The 19,160-nt window shown below is 38.3% G+C and overlaps 1 protein-coding gene across 2 annotated transcripts in view; it reads right to left on the bottom strand.

Moving 5' to 3' along the window:
- CCSER1 (coiled-coil serine-rich protein 1) overlaps positions 1-19,160 on the bottom strand; it is a 644,956-nt gene that overhangs the window by 266,972 nt on the left and 358,824 nt on the right. Inside the window, exon 8 of one of the 2 annotated variants that reach the window (XM_009887738.1) lies at positions 1,277-1,358. In XM_009887738.1, the coding sequence (XP_009886040.1) occupies positions 1,277-1,358 (82 nt within the window). The remainder of the gene's footprint in view (positions 1-1,276; positions 1,359-19,160) is intronic. The other variant, XM_009887739.1, reaches the window with a different exon arrangement.

The following is a 19,160-nucleotide window of genomic DNA, read 5'->3' as shown; positions in this document are numbered from 1 at the left end:
ATAATATATATATATATATATATAATCAAGGGACCAATCAATGAAAATCAAACCCGTAAAATGCATTTGGTAACAAAGTATAATCTGAACTAACTGTTGAACAACGTAGCTTTGAAGTACCTGTCAAGAGAATGATAAGTTGTTGGCCTGATTAGTAAACCAAGAAAATCTTCTGGAGGTTCCAAGATAAGAGGGGGGCAAGGCTCTGTGACCAAGCTGAGTACGTGCAAGGATCGGGTTTAACCAACGGACACAGTGAGGAAGACTATGGATGACCACCAGTGCACCTGAAGGCGCACGCATCTCAGACATTTACATATATTAATGAGGTCTCGGGAATTTTATGAATATGTTTATTATTTCTCGGAAATGTGATGAATATGTATATTTTGATTGTATATAATTTTCATAGTGGAGCAACTTGGTACGCACACTAGGTGGAGTCATCCTCTGTGTGTCCAGCACCATAATAAAGAGGTGCCTGCTTTCTAAACTTAAATTAAGGCTCAGAACGTTTGTTTCTGCTGATTTTGGTAACAGAACCACACCCTTATTTTGCAGAACAGTCTTTGGTAAGAAGTATTGTTAGATTTTGCTCAAATCACAGAACAGAACTGTGCTAAATGTTCCACATTGTGGCATTCTTAAACAAAGATTATTCAAGAAGGCTCATATAAACAAGTGAATCTCTTACACATATTCAACCAATGTCCCACAGAAAGAATGTTTCCATTTAAAAACAAGGAAAAAAAACATTTCTACTGTTAAGGAATCTTCCCTGACTATGTTCTTGCATAAGAATAGGTACTAACAATTCACCTTCTAGCAGAAATTCTGATGCTCTTTAGGAAATAGAACTTTAACATCACTTGGGAAATTTGTATTTATTCCATTATCTTCCAAAATTCAAATATTGTTTGGACAGCATATGGCGATTATAAACATAACAACCTCATTAAATTGTCAATAAGTGTGTAGATGAATACTGAAAAAAAATTAGAATCCACTAATACATATCCTCCACATTTACTTATGCTAATTCTCAGCTCTTTGTAAAGCATACAATTAATAGGGCATCAGCATGCGGGCAGATAGTTGTAATTATCTTCTCATGTTTCAGAAGGTATTTGAAAATCATTTAAGAGCAAAGGATGAATGGTGTTCCAGTAAATCCCCCTAAATCAATGTAGGGACACAACAGCAGTACAGGCAAACAGGCTGACAGAAGTCTGAACACCCACAAAGATGATAAAAAAATACTGTTCAATACAACTACTTACATCATGGCCTACGAGTTCTGTCTGTGTGGCTTTATCTGCTTGGGAAGCAAGAGACTTCTGAAAGCACTGAGCCTTTTCCTGTAAAACAAAATGAAATATCATAGGTAAGTCATGTTTTTCCTCACTGGGTTTTGCAGTTGCAAAGATCCAGATAAGTACAAAACTCGTGCACGGACAGCTGTTCAGAAATGGATTTATTATGGCACTATTCTCACTGGGAGGTTGATTTCCTTACTGTTATTTCCTTTTATCAACTTATCTTTGTCTTAGACAGTGGACTTAGAACGTCCAACTGCGCGGTAGAGCTGGGCCCACCAGAAGGATGTCACTCAAGTGTGATGCAAAGCAACCTTCTTCCAGGGCAGATACAGGTACAAAGCACTGAGCAGCAGTAGACACTCTTGCAAACACCAGCACCATTCCAACAGCAAAGAAACCAATTTCTTTAAGAAACATTAAGGAACATGCAAACTCCACCGCAGATCACAGCACTGAGACGACTTCCCCCTTGCCCAATGCAAAGTGTTAGCAAAGCCTAAACATTTCTTGGCTATTGTACTGATTTCTGCTTTTCCTATTCTTGTCCCTCTGTACCTCAGTCATTTTTGGAATAGTGGCAAGGAATCTCTGGAACAGGCTCGAGCAAAGAAATCTGGTTGCTTTGACACAATTATGCTTCACAAAAAAAGCCTTTTGATACTTCATTTGAAACTCATCATGGATTGGAAATGTTGATCCTCATCACGCCCTTACATATACTATTTTTTTTGTTCCAGGAGAAACTATACAATGAAATAACTGTAAATACGTGGGATAAAGCAGGAAGAGGCATCCAGGAGGGAAAGGCTCCATGAATAGAGACAACAAAGTCCGTTACTGCACTGATTTATGTTTTCCTATCTACCAATTTGGTTTTATGTTTCAGCTATATCCATACAAAATTCTTATCTTTGACTCAAATTCCTCAAGAACTACAAAAGTATGTTTTAGCGTTACTGACAGGTATGTATTACAGTAAAACAGAATTTGTGTAAATTGAATTTCAGGTTAATTGAATCTCAAGTTGAATGAATCTCAGTTTTTACTGAAATAAAGACATAGAAAGGTTATCATTTTCAGCTACTGAGTTGTGTTTTCCTTTATAAGTATCTGTTCTACATATTTTAAAAATCCACTGTTAGTCATTTCAAGCCAGGATGCACATCACTACCTTAAATGAATTTTGGCCAAAATCATGTAAACAGCGGGAAGAAGACAACACCTAAATGATCTTATCTCCACTATTTCAATTCTTCAAATGGGAAGGGGGGACACGGAATTCAGACCAATCGCTTCACTGGTATGAAGTGACTTGCACCCAAACTTGCTGACATAACTACTGAGTTAAAGCTGAATTCATAGCAAAGAATCTCATTTTTTACAGAAAAGCTTCATCTTCATGAGGTTTGAATTTACTAGTCCACTGCCCACAGCATTTTTACGTGTTTAGAAAACAGACATTGTTACAGATCTACTTTCTTATTTAGACAATAATGTTTTACTGCTCGGAAGTTCCATGAATTTTCTAGTTACAAACCGAGGCATTCACAGAGACTGAATTACAGTTGAACCAAATCCAGTATTAAACTGTGTATCTGATCAAATTTAACATATGCATACTTTCTCTGTGGATTCACAAATACATATTTTGAAGTAACTGGGGAAAAAAAAAAACACCTGAAGAAATCAAAAACTTCATTAAGGCAACCAATTAATTGGGAAAGCTAGGAAGGTTGGAATAATCAAATTCATTTATTTCTGGGAGCTGCTCATTTAACTGTGTTTATGCAGTGAGATCCATTTTCAACACATCCAAGTTCTGACCCCACATTATCATCTTTACCAGAAGCAGAAGTTAAAGATGTCCATGTTAACAAGTAGTATCTTCCCTTTATTCCACAAAAAGAGTACTTACAATTGTGTTGACGTGAAACAACCCTCATAATATGAAATAATTATTTTAAAAAGTATTAAAAATAATAAGAATATGGTGTATTTTATATTATTTCCAATGATGCAGCAAAAGTCTGCAAAAAGTTTAAAACCACGGTGGTAAGTATTTTCCATGCTGTAATATAGACAACTTATGGTTTGTTACAAAACAGCATCCTGCTGGAAAAGGCTACGTACACTTAATAGTCACTCAGCTTCATCTCAGTTATATTTCCAGGATTCTTCTTGCCAGTGTAAAGTAGTTGTTCCAAAAGACATACCTTTGTTTATGAAATAATTTTCATCATATTAAAGGTATTAGATACCAAAACCCTCTACAAAATGTTCTTTCCAAAATAAAACCACTTAAAATGATAAGCTGATACTTTAAACATAATTTTGTGCTGCATTGACTGTATCAACAGTCAGACATTATAATGAACTAATGTGACAAAATGCTGAAAAAAACATTGCTACGCAGTAATGTGAATTTTAGATCTATAAAATATAGCGTACTATATAAAGCAAGCTAAATGCAAAACTTCAATGTAACTATTTCTGTAAAAGCGTAGCAGATCTTCACACAAAAAATACATATTAAACCTACTTTATCCCCCCCCCCCCAAAAAAAAAAAGTATAACTGACACTTGTTTTTACTAGGTAATAAACTATTGTAAATATTTGGCAACATTTTCTAGATATTTACAACACACTTAGCTTTTGGCCATAGATTTACTGTTCCTATCACTGTACAGCACAGCATTTCAGATACAGATGCCAGTTCCCAGCTACAACCAAAAACCCTCTGCAGGGAAGTCATATTCTCCAAAGAACAAAGATTGCTTACAGGAGATGTGCACATTTGCCCAAACACTTTCTTTACAAAAATCTTACTCAGAATAGTCACTTTAAAAGAACTGATGTCCAGTTATCAATTAATTTTGCTTTTGCAAATGTGTTACCTAGTATGCTGTATGGTACGTCTGAGTCCGCGCAATTTCTTTGGTCTTTGGCATTGCAATAGACAATGAGCCAGCAGCGCTGCCACAAATGCAACAGCCTGTGGCTCTAAGCGAGAAGCAGTCTCAAAAGGTAGGCAATCTTTTTTATTGACGGTTTAATAAGCTAATACAAATGAGAAAGACTAACAAACTTCTAGGTGCCCAGATAGTGGAAAAGGACTTTTGGAACTAAAAAACTGTCCCTTTTCCTCAATTATAGCAAATCAGCCAAATAAAGATCTTTAGAAGCCAAGTAGCATACTATAACATTAATTCATAACAAAGAAATAAGTTATCTGGACATTATTTTCCTACAGCAGCCTTGAATTGCCATCACATCATTACTCCTACAGACAGTTACTATTCTAAATTAACATTTTAAAAGCAATTTTTCAAGTTCTGAAATTTCCTTGAGGTCTTTCTGCCATTTAAAAACACAAAAGTTATTTTCTTTCAGAGGCTTCCTAGTGAAATTGAATCGTTAGTGACATTTTCCCTATGTGACCCAGTATTCATACCATTAAATGCATATGCTGCATGCTACGACCACCTCCCTAAATACCCAAAAGCTTCTTCATAAGTCTATGTTGAAATGTAAAGATTTTGAGAAAGTCAAAATACAGTAGAAGGTGTTTCCTTAATGCCCCCATTTTTCTCGAGATATTCCATAGGATCACAGAATGTTAAATAGTCCCATGGTGCTGCTTTCTGCCCTTTCATTGCACGTATCTGAGAGAAGTCGGCTCCACCTTTCCTATAAAATATTAGGTAGCAAAAAGACTGCAAATAGATCTTCCCTTATCCTTCTTCTTATCCAGGTAAACACAACAGGTGCCTTTGCCTCTCTCTGTGATGTCAGATGCTCTGGCCCCTGAAGCATTGTATGGTCCACTGAAAGGAACCTCTCTGAAGACCAAGAAGGGGTTAGAATCATTTATTTTTGAGATATTTTTAGGATCAGACAAACAGAGTACTTCTGGATGACTTTTTAAAAATAGAGCACAAATGAACATCTTTTCTTACCCTTCTGTGTGTTGTTATTCCCTCTTATTAAAATAAATAGCATTATGACTACACTTGCAAGGTGACAGGGATAGGAGCACGAAAAATTCTCATTCCCTGGGTTCATCCTAATTAGCAAAAAGGCAAGAAGAGCTGTTGGCAATTTTTAAGTCAGATAACTCATGGCAACATTGCCAGTAATTTGCATTGCAACCCCTCTCTCTCACATATGTGTGTGCGTGTGAGAGTGTGTGCGTTGGGGGAAGAGAGAGAGAAACTATGTGGAAGGACATTTGCTGCATCATTTGTTGTTGCTTAAATTACTGAGATTACTAACAGAAGAATTTCAACAGCCCTAGTGAAAAGCATTAGACCATGATCAATAAAGCTATTCCTTCACATGGGAATAAGTTCACATGTAGTTCATATGTCAAACTACCTCTAGTACAAAAGTGTCTTTATTTATATACTTATTATGTCATTACTGTGTTTGCAATAAGTCACTGAGAGGTGCTGAAAGAGGAAGATAACAGGCATCAGCTGATCACATGCATGTAAAAACATTACAGATAAAGTAGGTAAACGAAATATAAGATGTAATAGCAAGTGAAAAACACGCTTTGTCTTCACAACTGAATGACAGGTACTTGACAAAAAGTGGAGTCAGTTGCTATCGGATTACATTATATTTAGGGAATCGGTATAGGTTACTACATCTTGAAATACATGACTGGCTTTTTACAGTGTTCCTTCTCTGAACAGAAGAGCCTTAAGATAATTTTCATAGCTTTGACTGTCAACAGGTCAAAGTTATCTTTTGTGACTGTTCTCTTACCCAATTCCCTATTACTGACAGCACGGTGACCACTTGTGGTGCTTTGTTTAATTGCAAATTCCAAAAAGAAAATGCTTGAAAAATACCTTGAATGGTCATACTAAATCAAACAGCAAAACTTATTGTTCCAGCTGTTTTGGACGAATAAGAAGTCTCTAAGCCAGCACAGCTATGGCTTCTATCACTAAAGAATCTAGTTGATAACATATTAAAGATATTTTTTTTTTCCTAACAGCTGTTTCACCTTTATTCTTAATTAGACTAAAAAAATCTCACATCTCAAATTTTTGCATTCAAATCTCTTCATGCTCAAACAATTCAACCTCTCTCTCCTATAGTCTGCACAGACTACTGTATGACTTTATGAAGACAAATCTATTTTATTTGGGTTTTCTCTTGGCATACATCCAAAACAGCCTACAATTGTTAGCATCAGCACTGCAGTCAGATTTACAACTTACACACAATCGTTTCCCTTGATTCAGGCATTTACCCCACTGTGAATAACAACTTATGTTTGCCACAGAAGTTGGGGAGAAAAGCTTTTTTTTTTTTCCAGAAGACTTATAAAAATGCAAAGTCTTTTAATTCTGATGTGCTTTGGGATTAAACTTAATCAACAGCAGCAGTTAGGCAGTGAGAGCAAAGGGATAAGTAGCACAAAAAACTGCTCTCCAACATCTATTCTGTCTAATTTGCAGGCTACAATAAGCTACAGTATTGACTATATGACAGCTTTTTCCACAGAAATTGAGTCCCTCTTGGTTTGAGCCTCCATTTGGGAAGAAAATGTAACATATACAGCATAGCTTTGGTGATCAGCTGTGGCACAGCTGAAACACATCAAACTTGAAAATGCTTTGTGAAGCACAGGAAAAAGCCCAGCTGCCTCTTGAGCACAGGCTAAGAAAGCAGCTACAGCATGGTCCAACACTCAACAGGTCAAGTACTAAAAACTAAGGTGCCACAACTAACAACTAAAGCCATGACAAATTACCAGGCGTTACTCTGGAGTCACATCCGCGAATGGGTGCGATCCTCCCCAAGGGGCCCAGCCCACCGTTCAGGAGAAAAGGAAGGGAGAACTTGGTGGGCATGCACCCAAGTATGCACAAACAGAGGTTTCATTGAGGGTTATAGTTCTGTCAAATCACTGTAAATGGCAAAGACCAAAAGAACATGGAATTTCAGTGAACGTTTTGTAGCTTTCACATAGGACTCTTATGCAAACCAAAATAGTTTTTCAGTTATTACATTATAATTCTTCTGGAAAACACAAAGGCAAAGTCCCATCCATATGCTAAGCATGGTATCTGGAATGAAAGATGACGTCCCTTCTGCTTTGACTTCTATCAAAACACAGTATCCAGGTGTGAATCAAGAATGATCAAGACAAGCCCGTCTCCAAGCAGTTTGGAATACTTTAATAATTACCTACTGCCAAGTCTGACTAGATTTAAAGAAAAAACCCCAACTTCTGAAAGTGTAATCACTTCATAATTGCTCTTTGAAGATGAACAAATTTTTAGGATAATTTCAAGTCTTAACAGAATTACAAGCCCCACTATAGTCATGCCTGCTAGCCTTACTCATAGTAATGCAAAGGTTTATTAGATCCAAGCCAGAGAGGATTATTAGAATGATTTTTTAAAAAGTTTTGAAATCCTTATAATCCCAAGTGTTTTCTTAAACTGTCCATCCACAAGCTCTACAAGAGAAAACCTCTCTGTTTTGCTGAGTGCTTCCCAATAAAAAGACAACTCCGAGCTTTGAGAGCACAGGCTGTCTAATCAGAAACAGAAAAGATGCAAAAAAGTGAATCTTCTAGTCCATTGAGCTGAGGAACGCCAGAGACAGCAAAAGAGCCTTAAAAATTGTGTCTTCTTACTCCCCTTTATTTGACTGAACCATCCTGTCTTCTAAATATTACCATTACCACTTATGTATGTATTGCAAAATTAAAACTAAATGTTTACAGGGATACGAGACCACCACAGAATTTCAGAATAAGGATTTTGCAAGCAAACCTGAGCTTTTAAATGTACCTTTTAAAAGCATATTTGGAAAATGCTATAAGATATAGCATCACACAGCGGCAGATACTGTTTATGCTATATTAAAAAAAATAATATTGCATTTCTTGGATCAGGGGAATTTTTTTTAAAAAACAAATGTATCTTGGTTAATTATTTCCTGTTTTATCAGTTGCATCAACAGATAGTAAAAGATTCCATTGCCAGGTGGCATTATAATTTATATTTTAAAGCAGTACCTGTTATTGTTTATTACTATCATTCACTCATTCAGTAAAGCTGTATAGCATTTCCTTACTGATTATGTTTCTAAAATAAATCAATATTACTCTAAGACATAAGTTTATGGGCACACATCACTGAAAGAAAGTATAGAGGAACTTTTTCTAGTTATCACATCTCTAAAATAAAAAAAAGTACAAATCACACATTCATATATGGCCCAGACGCGGCCATGCATGCTTTGAATAATGCAACATAGTAAAAAAATTATATGGTCACACTCCATGAATAATATGGCCATAACAAACGATGTCAATCTTAACAGCCCTCAACCACATCAACACACACACGCCCTCCAACTGAGAAAGTTATTGAAAAGGAAGAAAAAACAAGCAGTAGTGTGGTCCTGAAAACCTTCAAAAGGCTGACACACCAAGCCTAGTCTTCCATGCAGAAATTACCTCTACAAGTACAGTTTTGAACTTTTAATAAGTGTTGTTGTTAGTCTTAATTTGTGTTATGGTTGCATCCAGATGTCCAAGAAGATATTTTAAGTCTTATACTAGTTGTCTAATAACGAATTAGCTCTCTCTCAGCCCATATGTCCTTAGATTATCACTGCTACACCACTGCTAGGATCACCTAGACAAATACAATCCTGTCCCAAAATACAAGACACTCAACAGACAAGCCTAGGAGACAATATTATCCCACTTTGATAAGTAAGAAACTGTGATACAGGGACACTAAGCCTTACAGCAGCATAACACAAAAAACCATAATGCTATTGACTTGATCTCCCTACAAATACTTGAAGAAAAATAGTCAATAGGTGATTTATTTTTTAAGGTCACGCATGAAGCCACCTGCAGAGTTATGGAGTGCTGCACAGATCCACAGTCCGAGTCTTATGTCCTATGCACAAAAGCAGCCTTCCTCACAGCATTAAACTTCAACATATTCGCTTTAGATATGAATTTCTAGACTCAGTTACCTTCTCAGAGTCCACAACAGTGAACACTACTCAGTACAATTACGTGCAAGATTACTGAAAAGCAGAACTACACTTTCAGATTCAAAGATCCAACTTGCACACTTTCGATTCACGAGATTTCATCTTTTTTTCCAAATGGACATCACGGATATGGCAGTGAAATTCTCTTCAGTTACAGCTCTCATTTACTTAACTGTACAGTATTAAATAGCCCCACTGAAGATGTGAAACTGGTTACTGTTCTTTTACACAGCAATTGTTAACCATCAGCTGTAAAATACTCGATCATCAAGAATAATGAGGTTTTACCTCATTTCAGTTGTGCTTTTCCTAAGTTTACTACCTGGAAATGGAGATGAGACATGTAAAGTCTCTATTTAAATTGCTTATAAGCCAAGTAAACCAGTGTTCAGTTTTTTAGAAACAACTGCATGTTAGAAAATTACTATACTAAACCTTAAACAAGGTTATAAACATATTTATTTCAAGTAGTTGTCTCTTGGGACTAGCACACTACCTTTCTCAAAGCATAGTGAGAATTAACTCTTCCAAGAGTCTAGATTAGGACAAAACGGATTAGATAGATTATTCCTGCACTTCTACTTTAATTAAAACATGCTGCCACAACATCGCCTCTAGTTGGTACGCTCATGATTCAGCTGGCAGAGTTGTGCTAACACACAACACAAAACTAACATGAAAATAAATGCAAAACTACCAACTTCGGTAAACAAAGAAAGCACACAGTTTATAACCTTGGGGTTGTTTTTCTTCTTCCTTTATCCCTTTTGAGAGGAACCACATTTATCACATTCATCGCGCACATGATTTTAAATGATGCCAGGTTCTGCATGGGTACATGAACAGAATTACACAGTCTGTTCCAAAACATCTGTTTTGGAAGTTTTGGGTTTTTTTCCAAAATGTCTTCCATGGTTTTTTGGTGACTATCAGTATTCACTGAAGGAAAAACTCTCTGGTTAAACAAATACAATACAAAATAACAGCACTACAAAAAATCCTGTAGCAACCCCAGGCACCGGTACAGGGTAGGGGTTGACCTGCTGGAAAGCAGATCTGCAGAGAGGGACCTGGGAGTCCTGGTGGACAACAAGTTGCCCATGAGGCAGCAACGTGCCCTTGTGGCCAAGAGAGCCAATGGTCTCTTGGGGTGCATTAAAAAGAGTGTGGCCAGCAGGTCGAGGGAGGTCATCCTCCCCCTCTACTCTGCCCTGGTGAGGCCACATCTGGAATACTGTGTCCAGTTCTGGGCTTCTCAGCTCAAGAAAGACAGAGAACTACTGGAGAGAGTCCAGCAGAGGGCTATGAAGATGATCAAGGGACTGGGGCATCTCTCTTATGAGGAAAGGCTGAGAAACCTGGGTCTAGCCTAGAGAAGAGAAGACTAAGAGGGGATCTCATCAATGCTTATAAATATCAAAAGGGCAGGTGCCAAGAGGACAGGGTCAGATGCTTTTCAGTGGTGCCCAGCAACAGGACAAGGAGCAACAGGCACAAAGACAGGAAATTCTGTCAGAACCCAGAGAGGTTGTGGAGTCTCCTTTTCTGGAGATATTCAAAACACATCTGGATGCATTCCTGTCCAACCTGCTCTAGGTGAGCCTGCTTTGGCAGGGGGGTTGGACAAGATGATCTCCGAAGGTCCCTTCCAACCCCTACCATTCTGTGATACTGTGAATAACTAACTGATGATTCTGCAACACATTTAATAAACATTTTTACTTTGGGAAGTTATTTTATTAACTTTCAAAGGTATCAAAGGCACTTGTTAACTTTTTGTTATGTTTTTCTTCCCTACCATATGAAACGCTACTGTTACGCACTTTGTCCTTTAGGCCTCTAAGTGGAGATGTTTAAGTGCGTTGCTGTCAAACGTTTCTGTTGGTTTCCCATTTCCTTTCCCTCTGTACACGCAGGGACAATCGTGGGTTGTGATTAATGTCAGTGCCAGCCACTTTGCACGTAGATTTAACGGCACATGCATTAGTCAGAGTGCAGGAATCATTAACTCAGCACATTCCAAATTGCAACTGATGTTTATTGAAGGCTTCTGGCATTAATTAAACCTCACACAGCTAAGTGTTTACAATAATTTTACAGATCGCTGTCCTGAGGAATGAGATTCGCAGTTGTGGCGTTTAGAAGCATATACTACAGACACAACCAAAGGGTCACTTTCAAATTGTCCCAGCAACAACTGCATGAGGCACATTTTGATAATTTGTTGGTCAAATAAATAGATAAAAAAAAATCATATAAATCAAATAACTGCTACAACCATGGAAATCAACAAAAACACATAACAATCCTGGTGATAAATAAGGCTGCAGTTTTATTCACTGATATTAACCACGTATGATCCTTGTATCACTGTAAATATACCTAGCAATACTGAAAACAACCCACAGCTGCCATTCCGTGAATTGTTTCCTCTGTGACATTATGCCAATTATTCAATACATTATTTGTATGTTTTGGCAAGTTTTTTTGGATAGGACCATCAGCTTGGGTTTAGCACTGCCAGAACAGGACAACTATGTGACTTGCTTTTGTCCTGTACTCAGATGCATCCCATTAAGTGTGCAGATTCATATGCACACACTGGAAGCGGTCACACTGCCTGTCCACCTATTCCTCAAAAATAATTTTTATTACAATGGTCAATACTAACTAGTCCGAGCAACAGAGTTAGAAAATTAAAGTTTCTGTGAAATTTATGAAAGTGACTGTCTGGACAGATGGAAAAGGGCCTAAACTGGCAAGGGGCTTCAGCCTGAGCTTCAAGCTCAAGGTCAGCTAGATGGGCAGCCAGCAGACAGCTATGAGCCAGCCACACTGTGCAGCGCCTTCGGCCCAGGTAACAAGAACTCAGAAAGACATTTAGGGACTGTATGGGAAAGCAGGGCATGAAGAATTACAGGGAAACAGAAGAGACACACAGAATAGGATTTAGTGGTATTACTCATGAAAAAGCTTCGGTCACTACACCAGGCTCTCAGATACACTGCAAAGACTTTTTCCTAGGCAATTATTTGCTTAAGCAAGGACCAAAACGCACTTTTACCCTTTGTGAACCTGCTCTCAAGGGAAGCCACAGCATGGGGTTTGCCAGTAATTGACACTGGGAAATTATTAAATTAGATACCTTTTTACTGTGAATTTAGGTGCATCACTCATGCCCTCCACTCTTACCTACTCACCTCAATTAAGATATTGAAAATTAAATGCGAAGTACATCATATTGAATTCAGTAGGACAAAACCAACATGCTTTAATATGCATTATTATGATATTCCAAATATCATAAATCCCTCCATTGGGAGGGATTCCATGGGAAACTTCCATAGAGGATGAAGGAGCTAGCGAGTGCTGGGGTTTTTTCAAGAATGCTCTCTTTTTCCTCCTTTTTTTCTCCTGTTTAAAAATACCTTTTCTTACCATTTCAGGAAATGCTGACTAGATCTCTGTTTCCCACTGACATATATCATAAGCAAACCACATTGCTATGGTCCCCAGATTACTGCTATGATGGAACAAAAAAAATTACTTAGAATCATGACCATAAGAAGCTGTCACATAAAACTGTTTGAAGAGGGGAAATAGCAACCAAAAATATGATATATTCATAAAAGCATAAGAATTACATTATACAAGTCTGAAGAGACACCCTTATACTATCTTACAGAGTTTTTCAGACAAAAGAGGAATAAATTCTAATTTTGCCTCAGAAAACAAGAAGTGAAAAAGAGATAAAGGTGAACCTATGGCACTTGAGAAACATTAATAGTCAGTTTATACCATAACATAAATTCGACGTACCAAATAAACCCTCTTTATTGGCTCATAATCAGCCTGTTGTTACACGATTGTTGATAAAATTGTTTCGCAAAAATTTTTACAAGTGTTCTTTGATGCTGCCCCAGCTCTTAATGTGTGCCTACTATCAAAAAAGGATTAGCTTCTAAATGCTGCTTTTAGATAAGCCAGCACTGCCTAGGAAGATGCCTCATTTCTCAACACATGCTACATGCTGTAGTATCTTGTAAAGATGCAGAAGAGAGCTGAATCCTGCCTGTTGGTTGAAGACCAGGAACTCCCTCTGATCTGTAGGAGTAAACCAATAAAGACAGCTTTGAAACAAAAACTAGGCGTGTTAAAAGATGCAATGAACAGCTGAAGTAGAAGATGGAGGTATAACACTACAAACACTCTAAAATTGGATTGGACAAGTGAGCAGCAGAGATTCTTTGGGGGTTAACAAACAAACAGGTAACAAGTGGTTCAGGAGCTCCCTTGAGCTGCGAAGTGATGGACTGGGAGAGTATTGAGGGAAATATCACGTGTTTTCACATATCAGCTTTTCTGTAAGCACCTGCTTGTGGCCACCACTGGAGACAGACAGCTGAAGGGCTGGATAAACCCTTGCACTGACCCAGTACAGCTTTTCTCATTTCATATTCTAAAACCTAAACTAAATCCACCCTGTTTTGTAATACTGCAATATCAGCCTACCAAGCACCCAGCTCATATTGTTTCAATGGACAAGAAAACTGGTTGCCTCTACTTTCCATCCAATTATTCCTTGTTTCTTAATAAAGAAAAGATACTTTGTGTAGATTTTTCTTCTTTCTTCAGTTCAGCTTTCAGTACTGGGAGCTAAGAAAAAAATAAAAATGATCAAAAGCTACTAAATGGCACATCCTCAGGAGAACTTTCTAGCCAACTAATGTAAGCTTGCAGAAAACAGTAGTCTCTGTGATTACATTTCAGTAATGTTTGCCATGTGGTCTAATAACAGTACGTATTATCAAACTGGGCATTATAAAAACCAGTTTACATAGTGTTTCTGACTTTGAAAGATAAGCTTTGTCTACCCAAACCTGGCTATACTTTGAAAGTCCAAAATCCAGTGTTTAAATCAGGAATACTTAAAGACACAGGGAAAAAAAACTAAAAAGATTACCATACACAAAGACTAATGTGGCAGGTAAGGGTACAGTTTATATGATTAGGTGGTGGGGTGTGGATGAGAGGGGAACAGGCTATACTTTAGTCACCAAAACTAACGGGCAACATACAATGAAAGGTACTAAGTCAATGTTACAATCCATGTGCAATTTTACCAATGCACAATTTAAAAAAACTCTCTGCCAAAACTAATACTAATAATATCATCATCAAATAGCTCACTGGGTGGTTTGATCTTGAGTTACAAATATTTAGCAACCACACATTATCCAGGAACTAAGTACTGGTTAGCATTTTTAGAATACAACAACAAACAGCTGTTTAACCTAAACAATTCCAAACAACTTACTTGAACCTACAACTCTATGCACTCAGTTGAGAGACATATGGGCAGCTCTCAATTAATTTTTCAAAATTTCAAACTGAACCAAAGTTAAAGCACATGCTAAAGAAACAGGCCTTTTATTAACGCAGAAGTGAGAAGAAAGTCTACAAAAGCCTCTGAAGTGCATCCAAAAGCTAGTGGTGGAAGCAATTTAGAATTTACTTGTGAGAACGTGGGGTAGGGTAACAACCTCTGCCTCTACGCCATACTGCTGCTACTTGGTTCAGATTTCTGTTTTCTCCAGAAACTTCCTGCAGTGTCCACTGTAACAAGATATTTGTGGATTTAGGAATCACCATAATATAAATAGCACCTACAGTCATTAAGTGTAAGCTGTGCAAAAAGCTCAGTCCCCCTTTTTGTTTATTGCTGATTTAATAAAATCAAGTAAAGTAAAAATCTGATTTTAATCTGTTCAATAAATGAGTTTTGCAGAACTTAAACATGACTAAAGCTTTTTTTTTTTTTTTTTTTTTTTTTTTAATCAGGACATCAAACCATTGGTTTCCCAGTTTCCTATGCAGTTTCATGAAACTCAACCTGATGCAACAGACCAAGAACTCAGAACACCACTGAACTCTCAGTCAGGTGCGTATGGACAAACTGTTTCTGACTGTGGCATATTTGATAATCACAGAAGGTTTGTTAGTTCTCACATCTTGAGCATTTATGGCATGTTATTCCCTTCATGGTAACAAAAAGCCTCATTCTTCTGAATTTAATGATACATCTATGGTACGCCATCGCATGTCCATTTCCAAATTGCACAAAACATGAAATACAAATGCAGAAAACAAAACAGAATTACTTGAACAAATACAAATTCAAAATATAAATATTATCAGAAATGGTAGATGTATCCTGTCTTTCATGGGAAGATAGGTGAGTTTTTCCTGAGTTCCACAGAATTTCTCAAGTAGGTCATCTTAAACTTTCAGGTTATCCTAGCTATATGTTCAAGAAATACTGCAGTCAAAATTGACTTGTTATTCACAAGCACCACTCTATGTCAAAAGAGTGGCAAGCTTCTTGAAAAGTGATGCAGTGCTCAACATTTTTAGGATGAGATGCTCAGTTCATTCTCTATACATGGACTTTTCTAGCATCACTTAGAGACAGCATTTGTTTTCCTTTCAGAATTTGCACACAAGTGAAAGTGAGAAAAGACAGTGACTCTTTTTGAAGTGCCAAAACTGCACCTAACCTGTGAAAGACTTAATTGTTTTTGGCAGCCTAACTCTCCAATTCTACCACAGGGACTACAGTAGACGTTACAAACAGATGAATTTTCCTCATTTGTGTTCTTCTGAGTGCACTTAATTTCTGTCTCCTAAGACAATACCGAGATCTTCCATGGCATCTGATCCTATATATTCAGCTCAGCTCCATTCATCTGCGAAGTTTTACCTTCTGCTCAGACTACAACGTTCCATTAGTTGTCTGTTCTATTTATTTACCAGTCCTGATGGCAGTCACTACATAGACTCTTAACTAGAAGGAAACCACACCATGCAAAGACCTAGTCAAAGCACTTACACACAACACACACAGCAAAGAAAACGGGCGACATGAAAAGCTTATTAGTTTGTCAGTGGATACCAAAACCGGGGTTATAAGAGGACTATGTCCAGAAGACCACCTTTTGCCCAACAGCTGGTCTCCCAGAGGCTCAGGTGCCACCACTTACTTAGGCTGGTGTAGTATGTGTAATCCTCACTTGTAGGTAGTGACCGAATAGCACAGTCTATTCCACTACCGATATAAAACAGGAACTTTTATAGGAAAAACAAAAAAAAAAAAGAAGCCAGGAAAAAACCCAAACAAAATTGCTCATACAACTTCTTCATGATCAATATAGTTAAGAATAGGACGTAATCACGACAAACCTAAACTTCTGACACAAAATTCTCAGTTCTATTCAGCTGAGTTCATCTCCTCTTGTGTCTTTTCATCTGCACTAGGTTTGAGATGACCATCTCATGCATTCCTTTCTTTCCACTCATATTTTCTCCTAGTAGACTTATTCCTTCCTTACTTGTTCTCTTTTTGTGGTCCTTTCTTTCCCTGCTACAGAATGACTAATAACCTTTGCTCTTTCTCTGGCAGTTAGAGATTTTGCTCTTCCCTTTAGACTTCAGCTTCAGATACACGTGACCCTTAAATCCAAGGTCTCTCCTCATTACAACAACTTCATGGTCAGGGGCAGTCACAACAATTGGCTGCTAAAGTGCCAGGGCTGTCACCCTTTTCAGAGCTCTTACTGAAGAAGCAAAGCTGTCACAGAGAGGACAAAAATGGAACACAATTCATTGCAAACACCAGCTTTGAATCGATACTTTTATGGCCTTAGAACATCCTGACACATGAAAACACAAACACATAGCATTTTTGTTATCCTCTTTACCATGTTTGGTTTTTTTTTTCCCCCACAGCAAAGGGAGCACCTGTTTGATGAAGAAAACATCACAGATTAACTTACTGACTGTGTAGATTTGCTTTATATTATATCCTAAATGTGCATCTAGACTTTTAAATCAAGGTCAGCAATCCTCAAGAGGGCAGGGTGATGCCCCTCACTTTCTTATCTTCCAACCACTGCCTCATACAGGACATTTCTGTTTCTCTGTCTGGCCAAACTCCAAGCAGCTACACTGCAACCAGCAGTCAAGCTGCAGCTATACCTGTTTCCGTAGCTAGGACTCCACAAAATCATCTAGAATACAGGACTCCCCAGTCACATAAACAGCAGAGCTGTCTAGCCTCCACCACATAGCGTGGCACGGGTCTTCACCCAACTTTCTTACACCTTCCCCACCTCCAGAACTCCTCCACATTCAGCAAAGCAGCACACGCAGCTCAGACTTTACAGGAGAGCTGAGCAGACCGGGACATTAGATCAGTAAATATGGAGGACACAGTTAATACCACTTGTCAATACACGCTCCTGCATTCCCAAGTTCTCAGAAGAGAAAATAAGATGACTCTTTTCGCTAACTTGCCATCCCCACAGCTGGCACATTTAACATAGTGGGCTGTCATCACAGACAGGTAACAATGCTTTTTGTGAAATGGTGTCCTCTATGGGTCGTGTTCTAGGAGCCAGTTGGTATTGATTCCTAAAAACTCAGCTTATCATGGCAAGGAGAAAAAAAAAAAAACCAGCTCTATGCTGCATGCTGACCCTGCATGCTGCAGAATGGACAGGACAGAAAAAGACTAAACTTGTTATAAAATTTTGCTAAATACACACACGCACACATAAACATGCACATTTACAGAAGTGAAAAAGATCATTTCTCTGATGGGGGTGACAGGTGGTGTCTTCCATTGATGGAAGCCATGCACCGTTATACCTTCCTGTTGTTCTTGAGGTAATCCAATTTAAAGAGAAAAACACTCCTGAAGTTCCAGTCCAAATCACTCCTAGCTGCAAAGACAGCATTAGACAATTCAGTTGCATGTGTATTGTGAGATGACCTCAGCTTTCAAGAGTTTTGCAACCTTCTCACATGATGCTCGACATGAACTTGTTGGACCTGTTGGAGCGGGTCCAGAGGAGGGCCACAAAGATGATCAGAGGGCTGGAGCACCTCTGCTGTGAAGACAGGCTGATAGAGTTGGGGTTGTTAGCCTGGAGAAGAGAAGACTGTGGGGAGACCTTATTGCAGCCTTCCAGTATCTGAAGGGGGACTACAAGAAAGCTGGAGCAGGACGTTTTACTGGGGCATGTAGTGATAAGACGAGGAGTAATGGCTTCAAACTGGAAAAGGGGAGATTTAGAATAGTTATTAGGAAAAAAAATTCACAATGAGGTTGGTGAAGAACAGGTTGCCCAGAGAAGTTGTGGAGGCCCCATACCTGGGGGTGTTCAAGGCCAGGCTGGATGGGGCTTTGAGCAACCTGGTCTAGTGGGAGGTGTCCCTGCCCATGACAGGGTGTTTGGAACTCGATGATCTTTAAGGTCCCTTTCAACCTAAACCATTCTATGATTCATTCTATGATGCAAGATTGGATGTCACTAATTACTCAGTTACTGTGAGCTAGCGGCAGGTGCACTCTGCAGTTAAGTGGCCCTGGACAAGTGGAAGGAAATTTTAAGTGTACGAGCAGGACAAAAGTGTATTGCTGCACTGTGCCTTTACTGGTAGAGGTCAGAATTCTGGAAAATTTAGTTGCAGTGGTCCAAAGAAATGTTGAAGAATCTCATGTGAATGCAACATCAGTATTACAGCAGTCTCAACTACTTAAGTTACACCTGGTTGAGTGTTTCTCTTTTGCACTCTAGGAAAAGGCCAAAGATTTTAAATTTAATTTAAGACGCATTTATTGTAATAAATTCTCGGGGGGGGTCTGGAGGACAAGCCTTGTGAGGAACGACTGAGGGAACTGGGGTTGTTTAGCCTGGAGAAGAGGAGGCTGAAGGGAGACCTTATCACTCTCTACAACT

The sequence above is a fragment of the Charadrius vociferus genome, unplaced genomic scaffold (assembly GCF_000708025.1).
Source record: "Charadrius vociferus isolate BGI_N301 unplaced genomic scaffold, ASM70802v2 scaffold296, whole genome shotgun sequence".
In the NCBI taxonomy this organism is placed as follows: domain Eukaryota; kingdom Metazoa; phylum Chordata; class Aves; order Charadriiformes; family Charadriidae; genus Charadrius; species Charadrius vociferus.
Note: the sequence above shows the minus strand (reverse complement) of the source record. Positions and strands in the feature narration are given on the sequence as shown.